The following is a 25,675-nucleotide window of genomic DNA, read 5'->3' on the forward strand; positions in this document are numbered from 1 at the left end:
GGAGCTAAAATACATACAAGATTATAGAGGGTGTAATGAAGATCTGAAGACAGTTCAAAGAAAGTTGACTGATGGGAAAAGGCTCCTTTCCTGGCAAACAACTCATCCAATTAAAAGTGAATAAGAAATGACACTAAAGGTAAACTGCAACAGAAAGAAATTAGTGTCATAAGAGTGTGATTAAATTCTCCTATTTCCTGTAACATTACAATTCTTTTGCAAAGCAAGATGTTTCTGTCATTTGAGGCACTAACACTTGTGAAAACTATTTGTAATGACCGGTGTTGTAATGCTTAGTTATGTATAGATTCAGTCCTCCCAACTTAGTACTCTATCACACCATACAGGCCCATGCACGTTGAGTACAGTTATTTCCATGGATTATATTTGTAGTATTGACGTAAGCAGTCATTGTCTTGCATTAACAGCCATCTCAGAATTTCAATGAATATGCTTAGTTTAACCTAGATAGTGGAATGTTCTAATTAATCAGAATATTCTTCAGCTAAAGAAAAATCAATAATTTGAATAAATTCAGGATTTTGCTTATTATTTTATTGTTGTTGTTAATACCCTGAAATGATATGGTACATGAGAGTTTAAAAGAATGTTGAGGTATTACAACAAATTCTTTGGGCCTATATGAATGAATATGGACATTTTTGCCTAAACTTCTAAATATAATAGCTTTAAAGATGTCTTATATTTCTGCTACTTTTAATCTTGTTTGTTCTCTAAAATAAATATTGTTCTTCTTGCTTTGTGCTGTGGATTCATTTGTCAACCTGGCTACATAGTCAACTTAATCAGTTTGTCTAAAGCCCATACTCTATTTGTCCTGAGAGTGAACATTGGATAGTTTAGTAATCCTACTATGAAATGTCAAATAAATGAATAACTGGGAGGGTTAGATTTGACTTTAATCAAACTGTTGGAATATTTTTTCAATTTTAGTAATATTGTAGATGTCTATAAACAGATTAAATCAAGATATCTTTAAGTATTTATCCTCCTTGGGTAGTGTTATTGTTGCACCTTTTTAAACAAGCACTTTGTTAAAATGGTTTTAAAATGGTGCTTACAGACATAGAACAACCAGAATTTAACTGAATGGCTGAACAGGGTCAACCTTGGTTATTCCTATGAAATCCAATATACTTGTAAGTAGAGCTAGGAACTGTGTTTAAAATCATAATCATTGTATGATAATATTCACTCAGTTAAATTTTTCAAACCATTTCATTTATTGTGCTTTGAAGTCTTTCTGTCCACTTTATAACGCTTTGAAACATGTTTGCATGCCTCTCAAATTCTGTCTGTTATTGCTACAGTTGCAGATTGATTTGTAATTACCAAGGTGATTTTACAAATTAAATGTTCAAGAAGAGGAACTTACAGGTTATTTTAATTCTTCTTGCTTATTAACATTTTGGCTGTGGAGAAAGTGGAGGTACCAAAGGAGCTGCACAAATACTAAGCATCTTATTTATATCCAGAGAGACTTGTGAAGATTTGTTGAGCCCTGACTTTTCTGGCGTACCTAGAGACAAACTTGGTGAAGTGCGTAAAAGGGACTCCTCTTTGCTTTCATGACCTGTAAATATAAAATCAGGTACTTTATTAAGCAAACTTTTTTATTCGTTGTCTTATTCTTTGGCACATACATTCAGTGGCCAGTTTATTAGGTACACCTCTAATGCAAAAATCTAATCAGCCAATCATTTGGCAACAACTCATGCGTAAAAGCATGGAGATATGGACAAGAAGTTAAGTTCAGAATGTGGAAGAAATGTGATCTATGTGACATTGACCATGGCATTATTGTTGCTGCCAGATGGAGTGATTTGATTATTTCAGAAACTGCTGATTTCCTGGGATTATCATACACAACAGTCTCTAGAGTTTACAAAGAATAATGTGAAAACACCTTGTTAATGAGAGGTCAGAGGAGAATAGCCATACTATTTCAAGCTGTCAGGAAGGCACAGTAACTCAAATAACCATGTGTTACAACAGTCGTGTACATCTCTGAATGTACAGCCCATCACACCTGGAAGTAGATCACCACTCCAGGTTCCACTACTGTACCTAATAAAGTGACCACCCAGTATAGATTACTATGCATATAAATCATATACTGTAGTAGATACTTGTTTGGGTGGATTTTCCTAAATGTGACTTGTTTGAAAACTACTTCCTTTGCCAGTACAAAAAGGAAACTAAATATTTATATGCGTGTAGCATACTTGCAATTGGCTTTTTATGTGAAGCTGGCTATCTTAAAGCAATTAAGGGATGTATTCACCTTATAGCTGTGGAGTCAATAAGGCTCTAAAAAAAACAGCTAAACTATGTTTCAACTAATCTAGGCTTGAAATCTAAATCATTCCTGGCATTGATGTGAAGATTTTTAACCATGGAATGATGCTATACTTCCTGTAAATGTGAAATATTTTGAAATGACTGGATGAAAACAATTTATAAAAAAATCTGTATCCTGCTATTAAGTTAAAGTCATGCTGACTGCAAGATCAGATGAAATAAAAGCATTGTTATTGATTGATGAACCTGAGAATGGTACAAGCCATGATATGAACAGAAATACTGTACTAATATGAAATCAGATTTCATTAACCTGTATTAGTAGTTGTGTTGCTCTTTAATGAAAATGTTACATTCCTATGAAATATGGATATTTCCTCTGACGTTTGACAACCAGCAATAAACTTTGGTGTAAAGGTAAAGAAGATGCATGAGGCCTGAGATACAGCAAATACCCGTACACATTATTTAAAGTATCACAGTATTGAAATTACTCTGGTCTAGACTGCCATGAAAATATTCTGTTCTTTTGGAGACCACAGAGTTTTTCTGGAAGCCATGTATGCACAATGCATTAGAATCCAGTAAATTATTTACAGCATTTTATGATTTATAGTGATACATTACACCTAAAACAATTATCCTCATTGTTGCCTTGCATCATTACAGTTGGGAAGCTTCTTTTCACCTACTGTAACACCACCTCCAAAGACAGCACTTGGCAGAATCTGAGATTCTATTTTGTATCACAGAACCTGATTTAATGTCTCAGTTCAACTATCCAATCTGGCTATTTCCATCTGGCTAGCTAAGAGTTTGATGACGACGGCACAGAGAAAGGTTATTCTTTAGATAAGAATGTATAAAATTGAACTGTGTATATGTGAATGATGAATTACCTGCTGGTTGAGTTGTTTCTTGGCTTAGAATGGTTGCTTTTGGTTTGCTTTCACTAATGTTTTCCTGTATAGTCTGGTCTACATCACTTTCAACTGTAGTAAGTATGTTAAATTCTGGGTTATCAAAATTTATGTATTGGTACAATGTTCTCCGATGTTTTCCTGCAGGCACTATAAAAAAGAGAATTGCACATGAAGCAAACCAAAAATCACATTTAAAATTTGCAAGGTTTAGTAAAGTAAATAAAATATTATGCTTAAGGCTCTTAACTTGTATTAATCTTGAGAACTACTTACACTGATAGAAAAGTGATTGTTGAGTTCCAGCAAATATTATGTAAGTAAATGTTTTGTCATATAAACTTTGATAAACAATGCAGGTAGATGAATTGACTACCAAAATAAGCTATCTTCCATAAATCTAACCCTCTGAGAAGCAACTTGTTTATAATAGAATGTAGGAGACTTGTAAGGTCAAATGACAACCCCTTGTACTGTAAGAATTTGTAATGATATATCTTTGGATAATTTTATACAAAGAAACTTGCATTTATAAAATATTTTTCACAACCTCTGCATATCTCAAAGCATTTTTACATTCAAAAATGAATTTTGAAATGGAGGCACTGTTCCAATGTGAGAATCATGGTATAAAATTTGTACATAACAAGGTCCTGTAAATAGAATTCAAGTTGTCTGTTGTGACTTTTTCTAATGTTTGACAGGACACCGGGCAGAGATGAGACGTACATTTTATTTTAGTTTAGCAAAAGTTTAGGGGTAACACAAGAGGGAGCTTCTTTACTCAGAGAGTGGTAGCTGTGTGGAACGAGCTTCAGTAGAAGTGGTAGAGGCAGGTTTGATTTTGTCATTTAAAAAAAAATTGGATAGGTTATATGGACAGGAATGGAAGGTTATGGGCTGAGTGCGGGTCAGTGGGACTAGGTGAGAGTAAGCGTTCGGCACGGACTAGAAAGGCCGAGATGGCCTGTTTCCGTGCTGTAATTGTTATATGGTTATATCACTGATGTTACCATTGAACTACAGTTTATTTTGGTTTACTCAATTGACATATTAATTCCTTTGATACCTGTAGCTTTCTTCAGCCTTCAATTAAAAACCCTTAATAGTTGTTAATTTGTCTTACATATTTTGTTGCTGTTTTCTAGAGATGCTGTAGATGTTTTTGGAGAGACTGTTGTATTACTTGGCAGCACCTTCCCATCATCGCGTCTCCTTTTCTTAAAGGATCTCTTCTGCTGTAAAGCAACTGCTGAAAGATCAGGTTTACTGCTTTCGCTCTCAAGATCTTTGTATGAGTTCTGCCTTGTGAAATCCGGGTGTTGGAAGACATGAACTTCTGCACTGGCCCTAAAATTTCAGGCAAAAAATTAATGCAATTTATTAAATAACTTGAATGTATCTAATGGGAAATCATGAGAAAGGTTAAATGTCAAGAAGATTTTATATTTTTCATCATTTTATGATATCTATCTTGCCTTTTATTTATTAGCGTTATAATGCATCTGTGGAGTCCAATGAGTAACATGCATTTGGTCTAAATTATTTTGCTTTTAATGAATTTCTGTGACAAATGTTTAAATTAATTGCTCATCTTTATTCCTAAACAACAAATTTATAGCAATATGGGCATGCGATTACTCATAATTTTGGATCAAAAATAAGTAATTTGTTACTTTGTGTGCTGCTGTACTAAATATTTACAATGGATTACAAAGTTTGAAGTTTAAACTAATTATTTGAGGGTTTTAGATAACTAGAGCTAAGCATACTGAGATAATATAATAAGGCTTCTGAATGTCCCACGAAAAAGGTAGAAAGGATTTTTGGTGACATATCAAATCACAATTAATAGTTGCATAGTGAGATTTCAATATTCTTGATATTTGGGATGTTTCAAATTTACATGTTTAACATGTGCTGTCGCTAATATTTTCCAATTAAGTTCAAAAATCATTGACCTGAAGTTCAAAATCACTCTCCAAAGGTGGCTGATGGTTGGATAATTAATTACTTGTGTAATAATGTATCTATTGAATTAGTAATTTAAAGTTATAGTACAGCTGATAAGGCAGATTACATAAAACAGTCAAATTTGTGCCACTCATAAAAGCAAGAAATTTAAATTAATTTTAAATGCCACCAGTCAGTACTGGATAATAGGGTTCAATTTTAGCCAACATCATAATGGCATAAAAAGCATTCTTTACAAATCTGCAGGAACTATGAAATATTTTGGAAATACTCATCAGGTCAAGCAACATCTGTGGAAAAAGTTATTGGCCACAAGAAAAAGAGGAGGCCATTCAGCTGCTCAAACCTTCTCTTACCTTTTAATAAATCAGGCCTCAGCCAACATTCCTTAAGTTCTTTTTCCTAGCCTATTCCCATAATCCTAGATTCTCTTACTGATTTAAAAAATTAATCTCAGTTTTGAATATATTCAAAAATTCTGCTTCCATGACTTTCTGGAGCGATGTAACAATTTAAAGTATAAAGAACCCTTTGAGAGAAGAATTTCCTCTTTATTCCATTCTCCTTATTCTGAGACTATGCCTTTTACTTACCTTGTATAGCCACCTAAGGATCTAACGTGTTACTATATAAGATCTACTGAGTACAAGCCCAAACCAAACCTGTTCAAGTTAGTAATCCTTCTTTGAACCACCTCCAATGATGGATATTGGGCTGTCGATCATGAAAATACAAAAATACAAATTTCCCTAACATGCACCATTTTTTAAAGTTGTCTATATTTATTCCAATTCATCAATTAAAACGTTGCCCACAATGTAAGCGGAAAGGTTTTCTATCTTGTCCAGGTATGCGTGGGCTAGCTTAGGCAGGGTGGATGCTGCATGGCAGGAATGCTGCCAATCTTAGAGCTTGGCTCAGAGGTACTTAGAAGTCAAAGCCAATTCTAGTTGCTCTGATACCGTTTTTCCATGACCGCAATATCCTGGTGAAACCTTTCACCATGCTCGTCACTGACAGTGCCAAGATTTGCCGGGAAGTCTAAATGGGAATGCAGAAAATGAATTTTTAATGACATTTTGCATTTCATGGTTTTGCATGCTTGAAGTATGTTGTCAACTAGCTACATGTAGTTTGGTGCTCTGTACTTGCCAAAAAATTTTTAAAACACCCTTGAATGCCTTCCATGTGATTTTCTGTGGTCTCACTAGAAGTTATTCGGATTGCTCGTCATTGATGGCCTGTTTGATTTATGGACCAACAAAACTGCCTTCCTTAATCTTGGCATCAGTTACTTGGGAAACATCTGTCTCAAATATCAAAATCCTTCACGGAAATTTTTGTGCCTGGTGACGAGATTCTATCCTTGCAGTCTTGAACAAGTTACTGACCAGGTCATTTAACTCAGATTGAGTTATCAGATGAGGTTCACTCGATATAAAGAGTTCCAAATCTATCAGTAACAGGGTCATTTTCAATTCCTGGCTAATGCATCATGGCATCTTCGTCTGCCTCCTCCAGACTCCATATCTCTGGTGACTTTAGTACTGTAAGACTATCATCATGTGGCACAGATCTCATGGCGGAAGGGAAATTACAGTATTCAATAGATACCATGTTTTTAGCAGAGAAGTCAGACAGAAGTAGCAGACAGATCTGCTCTGGCCATATCATTGACTTCCTTGTATTTCTGAGCCAAGCTCTAAGATCGACACTGCATGTTGGTGCAACAAATATGAGGAGCCCAGGTGTTCTTTGTCTTGGTCACCAATTCTACACCCAACGTAGAGCTCATAGCCTTTCTTAATAAGAGGAGTCATGCTCCGTCTTTGAGAATTAAACGTATACTTGTTACAAATATAACAGAAGGTATCGCGGCTGTTGGAACATTGGCGAGACATGTTGCTGTCACAAATAACCTGATGCATGCGCATCCATGTGATCACACACCAATATCCATGTACACACAATGCATAGAACAGTGTCCTTTCAAAAGCTTTCTAACTAAACGGCACCAGAAGGTATTAATCGACGGGCAATCCGCATCCAGCTGTCCAGTGCTTTCGGGAGTACTACAGGGCAATGTCTTGGGCCCACTACTTTTTTTAACCTATATAAATGACCTTCCAACTTGTGTTACATCTGAAGTTAGACTGTTTGCAAATGACCTGATTCTGTACAGACCCCTAAATTCTCCAAATGACTGCAATACCCTTCAACAAGACATTAACTGGCTGTGCAAGTGGGAGTCCTCCTGGCAGATGAAATTTAACATCTCAAAGTGCTACATTATGAGAATGACCCCCAAGAAATTTTTTTTACCATCATCAGTACTTCATGGGAAATGCTGCATTCAGTAAGTAAAATATCACCCCTACTTGAGCATTGAGCTGTCAGATAACCTTAGCTGGGCAAAACACATCAACCAAACCATTTCAAGTTCCAACAAATTCCTTGGCCTTCTATGGCATAACTTTTAGAATTGCTCAAAAACCACAGAAGAAATTGCTTATAAAACTCTTGTCCATCCAAGACGTGAATACTGTAGTGCCATTTGGGATCCCTACCAAGCCATTCAGATCAATAAACTTGAGAAAGTCCAGAGAAGAGCTGCCAGGTTTGTAACCAGTGATTATAGTAAAACCAGTAGTGTTACAGATATGCTTCTCGACCTCAAATGGGATACCCTCCAAAGACTCCGCACAATAGCCAGGCTTACTACAGTCTACAAGGAAACTCATTCATTAACTCCATCCAACATTAGTCACCTTTTGTGTAACTAGAATAACAGACCAGCAACCCGACAAAACCAATCCCTGAACTACAAGACCGCTACTCACTGTACCCTAGAACCATTCCAGTTTGGAATTCCCTGCCGCCACACATTCAATCAGCCGCTGATAGTAAAACTTTCAAGTCGCTGCTCTTAAACACCGCGATTTAAATTACAACTGCATGCCTGAGGGACGGCACGTTTATAGCCCAGCAGCATCCGTGGAAACGAACAGTCAAGGTGTCGGGCCCAGTGGCGGCGGCTGGTGCAGTACGGACAAGACAAGATAGTGTGTGCTTGATGTTTTTATAGCTTTTCTAAAACCTGCCCTGCCTGTGCATGCCCAGACATGCCTGGACCAGATAGAAACCTTTCCAGCTTACATTGTGAGCAACATTTTAATTGATTTGAATTATGATTTAAAATAACAAATACAGACGATTTCAAAAATATGGTGTGCGGTAGTGAAACTTCATGGTGATTTTCATGATCAGCAAACTAGAATCCGTAGGATACACCCAAAAGTATTCAGAAAGCAAAATCTTTGTTGTCCTGGACACGTAAGCGAGAAGCCTCAGACACTGGGTACAAACGAAAATCATCAACAGGACAATTGTAAAGCGTCAGCACTGCTATGTAATTAAACGCATTATATTCAATACAAGTTAATTTCTTGTTTCTCCAAATTCCTACGTGCTACAAGGAGTGTGAAATTATATTTGTGTTCAGCTTCAAGCTATTATAACCAAAAAAATCTGAGGAAGCAACACATTTGAAACAAATTTGCTTTCCAGAGTAATTTACTCCCATTCTAACATTAGTAACGTAGGCAACGCCATCTAGCGGCAGCATGTCTAAACCTAGTGCGTGAAAGAGAAACCCAACTGGGGTAGATAGACGACGCCTGTAGCTTTACGTTTTTAAAATATATTTTCACAACAGTTTATTTTTAGAGAAGTTCTAAAACCTACATTTCGTTTCAATAAAAAGGAAAATACTGCTGATGCTGGAAAAGCTCCATAAACCGGGCATGGCTGGTGAGGACAAATAACATTTACACATTATGACCATAAAAATTTTTAATCTCAATTTTTTTCTCTACTCGTTTATTTCTTTTCATTATCTAAACTCATTCTGGGGTCAGAAAATAGGAGACAGCGGAACAGATCTAGCTGGCTATTGATGGCCGTCCCATTAGTTGCCACTGAGGTTTACTCCCAGAATCTGAATCGCAGTTCTAACGCTGGAGCGAAAATTCTACTAACTTTAATGTGATTTGTTGGATAAAGGTTTAAGAAGGGGAAAGTCCTTATTTTAAAATAATATTTTGCTTTTAATTATGTACTTATTTTGACGTTTTTACTATTTTGAATACAAATTTTAAATTTCTTGATTGTTTACGTCATTTTGAAGTTTTCAAGTTCTCTTTACTCAATACTTGCGACTGCCCTAGTAAGCCACCTCTAATTACGTTTGTTTAAATAAGGAGATGAAAACTGTACAAAGTACTCTAAAAGTAGCTTCACTAATGTCCTGTAATGTTGGAGTAAGACATTCCACATTTATATTTCATTTTCCTTTTAAGTAAAACCAGCATTCCATTCGCCTTTCCAAAATTAGGTTTTACATTTGACATAGCACGCAAATCTGTTTTTGCCTGAGTTATCGGGGTTCTTTGGGAAAGAGCCTTGTTACACTGGACTCCAGGGCTACAATTCTGTCTGTCGTTAAAAATTTTGCCTTTTTTCTACGATATTTATGTATTGAATCTTGTTGATACGGGAGACACAAGAGACTGCAAAAACTGGAATCTGGAGCAACAATCTCCTGGAGGAACTTAGTGGGTCGAGCAGCATCGGTGAGAGGAAATAAATTGTCCATGTTTTTGGTTCAAATCCTACACCAGTATTGAGTTCCTCCAGCAGGCTGCTTGTTGTTGATACGGGATATTCCTTTAAAACATTAATAACATTATTTTGCACCTTGCAAGTTTAAAGTGGAATGAAAATATTTTTGCTCATTTCAATTCAACGATTTTAACATTGTACGATGTATTTTACCTGATGCTCTGAATCCTTGATTTGTAATTATCTGTTTATTTTATGTTTAGATCTCAGTAAATTCTGGAAAAGCGCAGGTGGTCAGGCACTTTTCCTTCCAGTTGTCACAGTGGCGGTGACCAATTGAAACAGAAAGAGATTCTCCTTTTCTCCATACAACTATGGGTTAGCATCTCCTACAATCCCTCTTTGCTACCCTGGCAGATTATTGGCTCGGTTTATTCTGCAGGATCAGTGGACATATAAAAGGTGGACTGAGGCAGTGATTTTGGCATCTTATTCAACCACCAGAATCTTTTTGTTTGGGGGGGGGGGGAGAATATCCTCAATCTTTGCACAATATTCACATATTCTGTAATGAAAAAAGTGAATGTCTTTCTGCTTCAACTGAACATCTGAAGAATTGCCTGGCCTTATTCTCCACTGCACGACATGTGCACCAATTTTAAAACTGAGGCAGATAAATAACCCCAAAGCAAATATTCACAGCAGAGACTCCAGGATTGTCAATAAGGGAAAGCACAGAGCACTCTGTGACTAGCCAGTAATCTGAACCACACATTGAATTTTCTTGCACTCCAGATACAGAAATATTTTGTTCTAGTTTCTAGTGGTACCCATTAATCCAGGTTGAAGGAAATTCATAATGATTTTGAGCTCACAATAACCAACCTGGCATTCATGAAAGCTTTGGTATAAACAATATGTCATTAATCTGATGGTGCATTTAAACAGCTACAACCTGCACCGTATACCACTTACCCTATTGAATAAAAACATTACTTTTTATTGCAAAAATGGGTTTATAAAGTCATTGACAAGTTACAGTAATGCTACCATATGAACGTGAATTGTGGTTAATAGAATCTTGCACTTAGTGCAGGAAAATAACTTGGATCTATAAAACTTATACTGTAACATAATTTACTAATAATTCTTATAGGCATTTTACATTGGACTTTTGGATTCATATTATAAATAATGACAATTACAACATCAAAATTCAAACAACATAAATCATGCTGTATCAGATTTGATCAATTGTGCAGAAATCAAGTTATATCTACTAATGTAGAACAAATGTATTCTAATTTATTAGAAAGCTTTATGTCAATAATATGGCTATAATTTTCTTAAAAGTATAACCCTAATGTAGTTAGAAAAATATATCTAATTTGAACATTCATTAAGAGATGGCTGGGAAGCATATTCTACAGCTGGAGAGATGTCCAAGTTAATTATATTTAAGTTTACTGTGTAAGATATACACAAAAATATGCTGGCATACTTACAGGTCATGTTTCAGCTATAGCACAGAGATTAAAGGGGCTCTGGAGAATGATCTGTAATTACCTCAAAGCATAAATGGTTTTATAATGTCATTATTTGTGTTTTACTAAAAAGGTTTTTTTGAAGATGGTCATGTAATCATTTTTAATTTTTCTTTGCTATTTATACTAATGTGGATAGAATGAAGACAATTGTATATCACAATGCAGTAATTTTGAGAAATATTTTGATAATGAATTTTCTTGACAGTAGTGTGCCTTTAGTTTTGTTATTTGTCCATGGCTGTGCCTTTTATTATTTCTATGACAAAATCCCAGCTTCAAAATCCTGCTCCTCTCTATCTATATTCTTTCTAGTTTACATTCCTTATATCTGTCTCATGGACACTCTCTCCCTTCATCTTACCATTCAAGGTCTTGCTTTCATTTTCATTATTTCCACTCTATGGATTCTGTAAATTACCAGTAAGAGCTCAAGTTTTTTATTCAATTGTATTTCTCACATAACTGTGGCTCTCAAAGATATTTTCTGCTAAATTTGCTACAATGTAAACTGGTGCTTGGAGCTATATTCTGGAAGTTTGCACCATTCTTGTATGTTTCGTTATTTTAATAACAGCATAAATAATTTAGAATGAGTATGTTAATAATATCTGTGTAATAAGAGTACAGGTAGACAAAAAAATTGGATATGTTAAATCTGTCTTGTCTACATCGTTGAAAATGATTAGCAACCTTTTATAAAAAATAAGCACATACTCTGTTTAGTTAAAAGTAAATTCCAATATCCTATTATGATCATCCTGTGAATGGAGATGTTTTCTCCACTGTTAAAATTCTATTTTAAGAACATATTTTTATTTTTAAAAAAGTGAATACAATAAATAATATTTATAGTTTATAAAAATTGGCTCTGTGCAGTTGTTATAGGTAAACGGTAGTCAAAGAAGATATTAATAACCAAAGATATTCAGTTGAGCTAATTCATTGCATAACCATTTTAATTTTACTTTATAAAATTTGGAATAATTACTAGAATGGATGTTCCTGCTGTTGTAATCATTGTGCAAGAAATTTGTTGAAGAAAGCTAAAACAGGATTTTTTTAGAAATGTTATGAAAAGTCAATTGTAAAAAACTGTATAATATCTAGTTTCGTTGTTCAGTTACTTTGCTATCCAAACTACACTTTTATTTTGACAATCAGTCCCTTCAATAACCTACTTTGCCATCTTCTTTTTAAATCCATAAGTACACAGTAGGCTGTGAAGCATGGACATACTCTGATAGTTCCTTAGCTCAGGCAGAAGCTCACCACACATATTAATTTCCTCTTCATAGATCTTTGCATTCACGAGAATTACTTTTCCTTTCTCATCCCACTGAAACAGAATGATAACAGCAAAACAAATTTACTTTTTTTTCCCTAAACAAAGGGTAAATTTTGGTATGTGACATATGTCTCTACTGAAGTACAATACTCGAGTTTTGTATTCAAAGTACAAAAAACAAAAACCTTAATCTTTGAAAGGCTGTCATTTTTACTTCAACTTGCTATCTGTAAATTACCCACAACTTGAAACTCAGACAGTACACCGAAAATGTTGACATTTCCTCCATTTTTTTCTCTGAGGCAGTCCCTCAGATCTACGTAGACTTGCTTGCACTCTAGTTCTGTGTGCTCCGAGGCTTATGTGAGAATTGCAGACTCTTCCACAAATTGAACAGAAAGAGGCTGATGGGACGAATGGGTGTGAGATGGCTTGTGCTTATTCAGGGCTTCTGTGTGCTCCAACAGCATGGTTCTCAATACCATGCCAGATGCTACTCCATTCTGAGTCGCCACGGGCTTGATGTTCACAGGAGTAACTAAGGACGCTGCATTTCTTCAAGGAAGCTCTGAGGGGATTCTTGAATCTTTTTCTCTGTCTACCATCTCCTTCCATTAGAGAGCTCAGAATAGAATGGTCAGGCATGCTAATGTAGCCAACTAAATAGGGCCTTAGTACTTGAGATGTTAGCCTGATAGAAGACACTGACAATAGTTCACTTGTTCTTCTTGTGAATTTGAAGGATTTTGCAAAAACAGCATAGTTAACATAAGAACATAAGAGATAGGAGCAGGAGTAGGCCAATCGGCCCCTCAAGCCTGCTCCGCCATTCAACAAGATCATGGCTGATCCAATCTTAACTCTAGTTTTCACCGAATCCCACAAGGCAACAGTGCCAACCAACAGGGCACCATGCTGCCCATTTTATTTTATTATTCATCCCGCCCAAACCCATGTGATCACCCGGGTAAAAAAAACCGAGCTGCCAATTGAGGAGAAAAAATCTGGAAAATTCCTCTCCGACCCATCCAGGCTATCGAAAACTGGTCCAGGAGATCACATGGCTGATCTAAACCTAGCCTCATGTCCACTTACCTGCTTGCTCACCGTATCCCCTAATGCCATTTTTATCCAGGAAAATGTCTATCTCCGTTTTGAATTTATTGAGTGTAGTAGCTTCCACAGTTCTCTGGGGCAGTAAATTCCACAGCCCCACTACCCTCTGAGTGAAGAAATTTCTCTGCATCTCAGTCCTGGAACGGCATCCCCTCATTTTAAGATTATGCCCCCTAGTCCTAGTTTCACCCAACATTGGGAACATTCTCCCCGCATCCACCCGATCAAGCCCCTTCACAATCTTATATGTTTCAATAAGATCGCCTCTCATTCTTCGGAACTCCAATGAGTAGAGTCCCAATCTACTCAACCTCTCATCATACGTCAACCCACCCATCCCTGGAATTAACCTAGTGAACCTTCTCTGCACTGCCTCGAGAGCCAGTATGTCCTTTCTTAAATACGGACACCAGAACTTCACGCAGTACTCCAGGTGTGGTCTCACCAATACCCGGTACAACTGCAGTAAGACCTCCCTGTTCTTATACTCCATCCCCCTAGCAATAAAAGCCAGCATTCCATTGGCCTTCTTGACCACCTGCTGCACTTGCCTACTAACTTTTTGTGTTTCCTGCACCAGGACCCCCAGATCCCTTTGCACAGAAGCACTTTCCAGTTTCTCTCCATTTAGATAATAACTTGCTCTATTATTTTTCCTGCCAAAGTGCAAGACCTCACACTTGTCAGTATTATATTTCATCTGCCAAATGTCTGCCCAATCACTCAGCCTATCTATGATCCCCTGCAGGGTTTCAATGTCCTCCGCACTCATTACACTCCCTCCCATCTTTGTGTCATCAGCAAACTTCGATACGTTGCACTTAGTCCCTTTCTCCAAATCATTAACATAGATTGTAAAGAGTTGGGGTCCCAACACCGACCCCTGCGGAACACCACTAGTCACCAACTGCCAGTCTGAGAATAAACCATTTATCCCAACTCTCTGTTTTCTGTTAGAAAGCCAATCCTCCACCCATTCCAGAATATTATCCCCAATCCCATGATTTTTTACTTTAAGTAATAATCTTTGGTGTGGCACCTTGTCAAATGCCTTTTGGAAGTCCAAATACACCACATCCACTGGTTCCCCTTTATCTACCCTATATGTTATGTCCTCAAAGAACTCCAACAAATTTGTCAAACATGACTTCCCTTTTACAAAGCCATGTTGACTTTGTCCTATTAAGCTATGTTTATCCAAATGCCCTGTTACTGTTTCCTTAATTATCGATTCCAACATTTTGCCAACCACAGATGTTAGGCTAACTGGCCTATAATTCCCAGCCTTCTGTCTATTGCCCTTTTTAAATAAAGGAGTTACATTAGCATTTTTCCAATCTGACGGGACCATTGCCGAGTCCAGTGAGTTTTGAAAAATCATCACTAATGCATCCACAATACCGACCACCACTTCCCTTAAGACCCTAGGATGCAAGCCATCCGGTCCAGGGGATTTATCCACCTTCAGTCCCATTAAATTATCAAGTACCATTTCCTTGGTGATTTGAATCGTAGTTAGCTTCTCTCCCCCTAGAGCCCCCTGTTTATCCAGTGTTGGGATATTTTGAGTGTCCTCTACTGTAAAAACTGATACAAAATATTTGTTCAGCGTTTCCACCATCTCCATGTCCCCTACCATTAATTTCCCAGTCTCATCTTCTAGGGGACCAACATTTACTTTAGCCACCCTTTTTCTTTTTATGTAACTATAAAAACTCTTACTATCTGCTTTTATGTTTTTCGCCAATTTACTTTCATAATCTATCTTCCCCTTCTTAATCAATCTTTTTGTTATTTGCTGCTGATCTTTAAAAGCTTCTCGATCTTCAATCTTCCCACTAGATTTAGCTACCTTATATAACTTTCTTTTTAGTTGTATACTTTGCTTTATTTCTTTACTTAGCCACGGATAACTATTTTTTCTTTTACACCCTTTTTTCTTCAGTGGAATATATTTTTCTTGATAGTTGTAAAATAACTCCTTAAATATACACCACTGATCAAGTACTGATCTACCTGTATTACGTTAGCGTATTTCCAGTGCCTTAAAAATAAACAGCTGTAAATAACCCAAGTCTCAAAGCACAGAGGGGGGATGGGGATCACTGTTACCGAGAGCCAGACCTGAAGCCTGATGTTGAGATACCCTTTCCTTCAATCTCAATGTGGTGTGCTGATGCACTGAAAATTCAAAAATCAGAGGTGGAAAGGGACTTGGGAGGATTCGTGCAAGATTCCCTTAAGGTTAACTTGCAAATATGATGTCATTCATTTTAAGAGGACTGGAATATAAAAGCAAAGATGTAATGCTGAAGCTTTATAAGACATTGGTCAGACCATACTGGGAGTATTGTGAGAAGTTTTGGGCCCCTTATCTGGCATCCTTATCTGGATGTGCTGGTATTGGAGAGGCTCCAGAGGAGCTTAATGAGTATGATTCCAGGAAAGAAAGTACGAGGAGCTTTGACGGCTCTGGGCTTGTACACACTGGAGTTTAAAAGAATGAAGGGGGAGTCTCATTGAAACCTATGGAATATTCAGAGTCTTAGATAGAATGGAGGTGGAGAGGTTGTTTCTTCTGGGGGAGTGTCTAGACTAGAGAGCACAGCCTCAGAATAGGAATTTCTTTGGGTAGGAATAGCCAGCTGTGGAGGCAAAGTCATTGAGTATATTTCAAGTGGAGGTTGATAGTTTCTTGATTAGTCAAGGCAGCAAAGGTTACAGGGAGAAGGCAGGAGAATGGGGTTGAGAGGGGAAATGGATCGGTTATGATGGAATGGCAGAGCAGACCCAATAGGCCAAAGAGCCTATTTCTGCTCCTATGACTTACGGTCCTATGTTGGAGGCCGGATGCAACATTGCACTGAGAAAGACTGAGAAAAGTGACGGGGCAATGATACAGTCTTTTTTGAAACTGGTCTTCACAGAGTAGTTGATATAATGATTTGCACGCCATTGTAAGGCAAACTGATGGAGATAAATTTCAGTAGGTACATAGCCAAATTTGCCACAGTCCGTTCCATGTGATGGAGTAAAATGCTTTAGTTTGGAGGCCATGTACAGTGATAGGTACCGGTCTTTGCATTTTCTTGGAGTTATTGAGTGGTGAACAACATGTCCATTGAGTATCTAAATGGACGGAATCCTCCCTATGGAATGAGAAGCAGCTCCTTGACCATTAGGAGGAGGCATTTGAGGAGTAACCTGGCAATGACTTCACTGTGGCACAGAGATTTGTCTTTCGTTACCACAATTTGATTTGTTCCCATTTAGAAGATGATTAAAATTACATCATCCCTGAGGTTGTTCCTCTTCCCAGCTGGAAGTTACTGATACAGCTATAAAGAAGGCAAGCCAGTGGCTATATTTCATTAGGAACTTGAGGAGATTTGGTTTGTCACCTAAAACACTTGAAAACCTCTACAGATGTATCGTGGAGAGCATACTAACTGGCTGAATCACTGTCTGGTAAGGGGGGAACGGAGCGGGAGACTACTGTACAGGATTGAAGCAAGCTGCAGAGAGTTGTAAAATTAGTCATCTTCATCATGGGCACTGGCCTTCGTAGTATCTAGGACACCTTCAAAGAGTGGTGCCTCAGAAAGGCGGTGTCCATCATTAAGGTCCCCCGTTACCCAGGATATGCCCTCTTCTCATTGCTACCAACAGGAGGTACAGAAGCCTGAAGGCCCACACTCAACAATTCAGGAACACCTTCTTTCCCTCTGCCATCCGATTTTTGAATGGACGTTGAACCCATAAATACTACCTCACTATTTTTTATTTCTATTTGTTTTTGCACTACTTATTTAATTGAACTATTATATATATTTACTGCACTTCATATTTTTTCCTCTATTATTATGTACTGCTGCTGCAAAGTTAACAAATTTCATGACATATGCTGGTGATATTACACCTGATTCTGATTCATAGATCTGCTCACAATTCATTCTGTATGTGAGAATGTTTGAATCTATCACACAGCAGCCTATTCGAGTCAATCTTAATTCCACTCCTAACTCTTGGGAAGTCAAAAAGGCCATACCCCCTTTCAAAAATTACCTGTCTCGGGACCAGGTATCCCCACTGAAATTCTAAAACTTGGTGGTGAAGAATTTCAGTTGTAAATCCACAGTCTCATCTTGATAATATATATAATGCAGGACAGTCCTGATAAACCAACCACCCTGCCAGATCTACACTGACTTCATTCTAGAATATTACAAAGCAAAAATCATTTAGCTGGCTATGTGTGTTCAAACTAAATCTCATTCCTTAATCTACTGAGGAGATGTGGAATCAATACCTACGTATTTATTCCTGTGCTTGAAGGCCTCTGGGAACCTGCCAAAATTGGCTACAGAGTGTGAGCCATTTCTTCTTTGCATCAGTTTAAAAAGAAATTCCCTATTGCTTCAAGGGATCAAACCAACAGCCGCCCCATGCTGTGAAGTTGATTAGATCACTCATTGTTCATTTCAACAGTATTTCTCTAATTCTTGCCTACATTTCTGGAACAAGAGTGGCACTCATGTCAACTGCAAAAACATAAAGTAAAAGAAATTTGACAGTTTTAACTTAGTTCCTAACTTGTACAATTACGCATATCCGCTTTTTAACAGAGGAGGCATATGTTATGCATAGCTAATTTGTCTATATTGATTCCATAGAGAATGAGTGCTTCATTGTGTTATAACCCAGAGCACATATTGCAGCTATCCATTAAATTTAAATATGCAATTGTCTAAATTATCCCTCACCACACAGTGTGGTCAGTTTCTTTATGATTGACTGTATAATTATTATAACTAGAATTTAAATCACAAACTGTGGCAGGTACTAAAAGTGAAGTGGTAGATGTTCTAGAAAAGATCATAAGGCTATAAGAGATGGGAGCAGAATTAGGCCATTTGGCCCATCGAGTCTGCTGTGCCATTTCATCATGGCTGATCCATTTTCCCTCTCAAATCCATTCTCCTGCCTTCTCCCTGCAATCTTTCATGCCCTGACTAATCAAAAATCAACCTCCACCTTCAATACACCAAATGACCTGGCCTCCACAGCTGCCTGTGGCAGCCAGTTCCACAGATTCACCACCCTCTGGCTAAAGAAATACCTTCTCATCACCATTTTAAATGGCATCCATCTATTCTGAGTCTGTGCCCTCTGGTCCTAGACTTATCCACTATAAGAAACACCTTCTCCACATCCATCTTATCTAGGTCTTTCAACACTTGATAGGCTTCAATGAGATCACCCCTCATTCTTCTAAATTTCTGTTATGGTCCAGTCCGGAGCCCGCTTTCCAGGTCTTGATCCGATCCGTGGACTCCGGGTCTTGTAGCTGTCCCTTCTTTCACCCTTAAGCCCAAATTGGCTTAAGGAGGTGCACCTGAGACCTATCGGCTGGCAGGTGTATATATAGGGGCTCTGGGACTGAGTCTAGTTGGGGGGTTGTCCTGTTTTGACCCTGGCTTGGAGTACACACTGTTAATCATCTAGTTCTGTAAGTCTGTTCTTGTAGTCACCCTGGACTGAGCTCCCTTCTGATCCCTTGCCTCTGTTGGGTAAGCAGGCTGGACTGCTGTTGCCTGGTGGGGGACTCTGACCCTTTCCTACCCCTGTATAAGGTTGTGCCCTGTGACCTGACCAAGCCCTGGCTGGGCCCTGCCCAGAAGTAATGCAGCCTGCCCAGGGGGCTATCCTCCCAGCATTCCTTGTCCCATAGACCCATCCTTTAGCCTAGCCAAGGTCCTGCCTTTGCTATGAACTCCCTGAACTCCAGGATCACTGTTGCATGCCATGGTCTCCCCATCTTGTTCTATCCTTTAGTTGTTCCTGTCCTGCCCCTAGTACTTCAGTGCCTGCGTCCTGCATTGGGGTCCTGTCTCCATGTCCCCTTGTGACAATTTCATTGAGTACAGGCCCAGAGCCATCAAACACTCCTCATATGATAGCCCTTTCATTCCTGGAATCATTCTCATGAACCTCCTCTGAACCCTCTCTGATCTCAGCACATCCTTGCTTAGATAAGAGGACCAAAACTGTTCACACTACTCCAAGTGCTTCACCAGTGCATTATAAAGCCTCAGCATTACATCCTTGCTTTAATATTCTAGTGCTTGCGAAATGAACACTGACATTGCATTTGCCTTCCTCGTCCATCTTGTTGTATGTAATCAACTCGGGTGTGTTCTTCAGTTGAGCATCCAGCATCTGGTCTGCATGATATCTTCATGTCTGATTTCCAACATCTACTGCATGCATCAGTGGTCCAGTTCTTGCAGCTATCCTACCAGGTGTCCAATTGTCTTCTTGGTAATCGTGTGCTAGGACTTCCTGTCCAATCTGGAAGCTCCTTGCTGATTTATTTGGCAACTGGCTGAACTGTTTATTCTGTACTTCCCTAAGGAGGTCTGGTTTCAGGAGGTCTATGCAACATCTCAGATTCCTGTTCATAAGCAGCATTGCAGTGTTTGACTTGTCATTGTATGAACAGAGTTTCGATATACAAAAATGAAGTTGTCTACCTTGTGCTGTACAGAGATAGACTTCTTTAAAATTTGGACAAACCTTTCGGCTGACCCATTCATTGCTGGGTGGTGAGGAGCTAACTTGAAATGTCTGATGCTGTTTTTCTTCATGAACAGACAGAATTCTTCTGACGAGTATTGTGGTCCATTGTCACTCACAATTTGCTTTGGCAAGCCATTTCTGGTGAAGATAGTCCTCAGAGTGGAGACAGTCTTGCTGAGGTGGTTGACTTCATCGGTATAACCTCCGGCTACTTTTAATGAGCATCCACAGCACTCAAGAACATGGAGTCCATGAATGGCCCAGCAAAGTCAATATGTACTCTTTGCCAAAGTGAAGACAGCCACTCCCATGGGTGTAACACTGCCTGTGGGGTTGCATTTTGATCTTTTTGGCATCCCGAACAGATTTTGGCCAAGTCTTATCCGTTTATCTATTCCCTTCTCAAACACCTTCTGATTAGCATTAAGTGGCTGTGACGGCCTCTGGTTAGTGGGCTGCAGTTGTCAGTTGATGTCACACTGAGAGCTTTGATTGAGTGCCAGTCTAGTTTTCTCAACCATTCACATCCAAAAAGTGCTGGCACTCCGCTTTTCTGTATGCTGTATTTGGCCTCCATGTTTACTTTCAGTTTGCCTTTGGGAAACACTTTCTCGTCTGTGTAAGCCTTTAGCATCACTGAGGTCTTCTCCAATGGTATCTTAGAAAACAGTGTTGTAGTCAGCCTCTGGAATTATGGTCAAAGCTGTCCCTGTAACCAGCTCCATTTTCAGTTTTACACCAGACACGTCTATCATGATCCAGATGATTTTGTGATCTGCTTCAATAATATTATGCAGTCCTAGGCATGACAGTTCACCTTTGTCAGACTCTATGTTGTCTAATTCTGTTTTACATTCGATCACTTTATGCATTTGCTTGGTTTTGTGTGTGAGACTTTTCACTCAGTTGTGCTTTTTGTTGGCCTTGAACACTCTCTCTATGTGACCTTGTCTGTGACACTTTCTGCAGACTTTTATTTTGAACCAACAGTCATTCGATTCACGGGAGGATTTGCCACATTGATAACATCTTTGTCTTTTTGTACATAGGGTGCAGATAGGGACATTTTGTGCATTTTACATTCTAACCTCCTTTTCTGTAGTTCTACTGTTTCCTTTGCCGCAGTCTCTACAGTCTGTAACGATACTGCAATGGTCAATGCCTGTTTAAGGTCAGGTCTCTTTCGGACAGTAGCCTCTTTTGAGTGCTTTGACTATGCACGTCACATACAAGCCTGTCCCTTGATGCATCAGGAAGTCCATCTCTAAAGTCACAGACCTGGGAAAGTTTGTGCAGTTCTGTAATGTATTCAGAAATGCTTTCATCCTTTGACTGGTTCCTTTTGTCAAATCTAAATCTAAACCAGTGGGTTAGGCTCAAGTGATTTCGTAAAATTGTAACAATTTCGCCGAGCATCTTATTTGCTGGCTTTTCAGGGTTCTGTAAGAGACTGTACGTTTTTGGGCCCATTAAGCTAAGAAGCTTTTTGTTTTGCTCCTCCACGTTGTCTGCGTAACAATACAGTTCAACCCTCCTGACATACGATTCCCAGCCTTCATTAGTGCTATCAAATTTGTCAACTTTCCTGACTGAAGCCATCACCACATTATTTTCACTTTAAATTCAGCGTGGCTTTCACTGTTGCTATGCACTGTACTCACATCTTTGTTAGTATCCGTGACGACCCTCTCTGTACTGTTTAACTCTCACTATTTCGTCCTGTTATCGTGCCATAACTGTCGGTGCAGTTAGTGATATTTTCTGACATTCAGGTTTGTACTTGTCACCAATTTGTTGTGTCTGCGCACAACTAGGTATCAATGAAATAAAAGCACACATGGGAGATGGCTTTAACTGGTGTATTCACATTGCAGAGAGAGAGAGAAAACAATGTGCATGTGTAGACAACAGCTCAAAACCTAGTGCTAAAGGTGCGGGGGGGGGGGTCATTGCTCTAAAAGAAATAATCCATACATTACATACCCTATCTATGCTTCTCATAATTTATACATCCTTATAAGATCACCCTTCATTCTATGTTCCAGTGAAAGAAGTCCCATTGACCTCTCTCCATAACTCTAGCCTTAAGTCCAATCAACATCCTTATAAATCTCCTCTGCACTCTTTTCAGCCTAATGCCATCTTTCCTATAGCAAGGTGACCAAAAGTGAACACGATAGTCCAAATGCATCCTCACCATTGTCTTGTTCAACTGCAATATAATATCCCAAATTCTGGGAATCTAGGGTGAAATGTCCTAATCAAGGAAATGGACATTGAGACAGAGAAAGAAGATCCAATCTCACACTGGGCTTGGAATTCAAGAATTTATGAATTTATGGGAATTAAATTAAAAGTAATTAAAAAGTAATTACTAAAGTAAAAGTAATAAAGTATGAAGCCCAGGTCTCAGCTGAGCACTTATCATTGGGAATCATCAGAAGGGTTAGTGAAAAATCATGGGCTTGATATACCACTTCCTGATATTGATCCCACACATCACCTGTCTGTCACAGCAGCGCAAAGGCAACTGTAGCCTTTGAAATAATAAAAACAAAGGTGAAAGTTCAGCTGTGAATGAATTGTATTGGCGTAAACTGTGAAGTCTACCTTCAATATAGAATCGTTTTTGCTTTTTAGGGGTAACTGCCAGTTGCCAATATGGCCCGTGCCTAGGAAGGTGCCCATGTTGTCCTGGGGCAAACACCTTGGGTAGAAAAGCATTAGGAGCCGCTGCGAACCGCAGGACCCTGTGAGAATTGATGAACGCAGCTGTTCAGACTCCGAGGTAGGCGATAGGCCTGGTTGCTGTGGCGACGTGGCGGCAGTTACTCACCGTCAAGCCTCGCACCTCTGGTTTCTCCAACAGCGCCGACAGTTTGGTGAAGAACTGTGGCGTTGGAGCTCTGCACGGGCTGGAATCATATTTACTTTCGGTGGATGCCATGTTTCTGGTAGTATTACCGTTGATAACAGCGGCAACGACGCTCGAGCGGTCACCAGCGGGTTCGGCAGCGTGCCCAACGGCACCCGGGTAATGATGCTGTACCACACTGCGTGCAATTCCTGTTTCCAAAAGCTGTCCCTTTTAACCCAAATTATCCCTCATGTTTGTTCTCACTGTTACAGACAGGTTACTTTATCTTCTTTACATAATGAGACCGTCATTGCTCTATCATTCAAGGAATGTGAATACCGACAAGGCCAGTATTTATTACTCTCTCTCAAGAACCCTTGCAAAAGTGGTTATAGAATGCATACATGAACATAAACAGTTGGTATGGTCAATTTACTACCAATAGGGTTTAGACTAAGCAATGGTGTGATTTTCACCTGTGGCTCATGTCCTTTCTAATTGAGCTGGCAGAGCAGTGTTCCCAACCTTTTCATAGCACAACACCCCCCAAAGCCCCTTCATACTGGCCAACACCCCCAAAGCCCCTTCATACTTGCCAATGCCCCCTAAAACACATTCATATTTGCCAGCACCCCCAAAGTCCCTTCACACTTGCCAACACCCCCTAAAACACATTCATATTTGCCAGCACCCCCAAAGCATCTTCATACTTGCCAACATCCCCCAAAGCCCCTTCATACTTGCCAACACCCCCCAAAGCCCCTTCATACTTGCCAACACCCCCCAAAGCCCCTTCATACTTGCCTATGCCCCCAAAACACATTCATATTTGCCAACACCCCCAAAGCATCTTCATACTTGCCAACACCCCCCCAAAGCCCCTTCATGCATGCCAAAGCCCCCTAAAACACATTCATATTTGCCAGCATCCCCAAAGCATCTTCATACTTGCCAACACCCCCCAAAGCCCCTTCATACTTGCCAATGCCTCCTAAAACACATTCATATGTGCCAACACCCCCAAGCATCTTCATACTTGCCAACACCCCCCAAAGCCCCTTCATACTTGCCAATGCCCCAAAACACATTCATATTTGCCAGCACCCCCAAAGCATCTTCATACTTGCCAACACCCCCCAAAGCCCCTTCATACTTGCCAATGCCCCCTAAAACACATTCATATTTGCTAGCACCCCCAAAGCCTCAACATACTTGCCAACACCCCCCAAAGCCCCTTCATACTTGCCAAAGCCCCCTAAAACACATTCATATTTGCCAGCACCCCCAAAGCCCCTTCATACTTGCCAACATCCCTTCAAAGCCCCTTCATACTTGCCAACACCCCCTAAAACACATTCATATTTGCCAGCACCCCCAAAGCCCCTTCATACTTGCCAACATCCCTTCAAAGCCCCTTCATACTTGCCAACACCTCCTAAAACACATTCATATTTGCCAGCACCCCCAAAGCCCCTTCATACTTGCCAACATCCCTTCAAAGCCCCTTCATATTTGCCAACACCCCCCAAAGCATCTTCATACTTGCCAAAGCCCCCTAAAACACATTCATATTTGCCAGCACCCCCAAAGCATCTTCATACTTGCCAACACCCCCTAAAACACATTCATATTTGCCAGCACCCCCAAAGCATGTTCATATTTGCCAACACCCCACTAAAGCACGTTCATATTTGCCAACACCCCCAAAGTCCCTTCATACTTGCCAACACCCCCCTAAAACACATTCATATTTGCCAACACCCCCAAAGTACCTTCATACTTGCCAACACCCCCCCAAAGCCCCTTCATACTTGCCAACACCCCCTGAAACACGTTCATATTTGCCAGCACCCCCAAAGCCCCTTCATACTTGCCAACACCCCCCCAAAGCCCCTTCATACTTGCCAACACCCCCAAAGCACATTCATATTTGCCAACACCCCACTAAAGCACGTTCATATTTGCCAACACCCCCCCAAAGCCCCTTCATACTTGCCAACGCCCCCTAAAACACATTCATATTTGCCAGCACCCCCAAAGCACATTCATACTTGCCAACACCCCCCTAAAACACGTTCATATTTGCCAAAGCCCCCTAAAGCATCTTCATACTTGCCAACACCCCACTAAAGCACGTTCATATTTGCCAATGCCCCAAAGCACCTTCGTATTTGCCAACGCCCCCCTAAAGCACGTTCATATTTGCCAACACCCCTCTTAGGCACAATATACTTTGCGATGCCCCCTTAGTGTAAAAGCATGTCTACAATATGCCAACATAAGAAAAATGATCCTGCTGTCATTTCTTATTAGTCTTTAAACATAGCTTACACAGTGCCTGTGCGCAGGACAGCAGCTTTGATATCAATGTGATCCTTGAGCTTGATAGTTTTTAGCAGGACTTGTGACAGCAAAAGCCTTAAGTCTCCATGCGTAATAAAGTCCAAGTGTTTTC

General features: G+C 39.4%; 1 protein-coding gene across 1 annotated transcript; it reads right to left on the reverse strand.

The window, feature by feature from the left end:
* Positions 1 to 1,246: 1,246 nt before the first annotated feature.
* On the reverse strand, positions 1,247 to 23,310 carry LOC140740977 (uncharacterized protein C16orf86 homolog). Its single transcript, XM_073070618.1, has 5 exons — positions 23,200 to 23,310; positions 12,562 to 12,719; positions 4,369 to 4,592; positions 3,222 to 3,392; positions 1,247 to 1,594 (listed from the first exon to the last, which is right to left on the reverse strand). Exons 1-5 carry the CDS (start codon positions 23,308 to 23,310, stop codon positions 1,422 to 1,424), a joined length of 837 nt encoding a protein of 278 aa, XP_072926719.1. The 3' UTR covers positions 1,247 to 1,421.
* Between the last annotated feature and the right edge of the window lie 2,365 nt (positions 23,311 to 25,675).

This window comes from Hemitrygon akajei, chromosome 17 (genome assembly GCF_048418815.1).
Source record: "Hemitrygon akajei chromosome 17, sHemAka1.3, whole genome shotgun sequence".
In the NCBI taxonomy this organism is placed as follows: domain Eukaryota; kingdom Metazoa; phylum Chordata; class Chondrichthyes; order Myliobatiformes; family Dasyatidae; genus Hemitrygon; species Hemitrygon akajei.

What these genes read in the sequence shown, in the direction of transcription:
- LOC140740977 (XM_073070618.1), bottom strand. Translation starts at nt 23,310, where the DNA reads ATGGCATCCACCGAAAGTAAATATGATTCCAGCCCGTGCAGAGCTCCA. An exon ending in CAGAGGTGCGAGGCTTGACG is followed by an intron (nt 12,720 to 23,199) that starts GTGAGTAACTGC and finishes ATTCTGTTTCAG; the next exon opens with TGGGATGAGAAAGGAAAAGT. An exon ending in TTTAAAAAGAAGATGGCAAA is followed by an intron (nt 4,593 to 12,561) that starts GTAGGTTATTGA and finishes CTGAAATTTTAG; the next exon opens with GGCCAGTGCAGAAGTTCATG.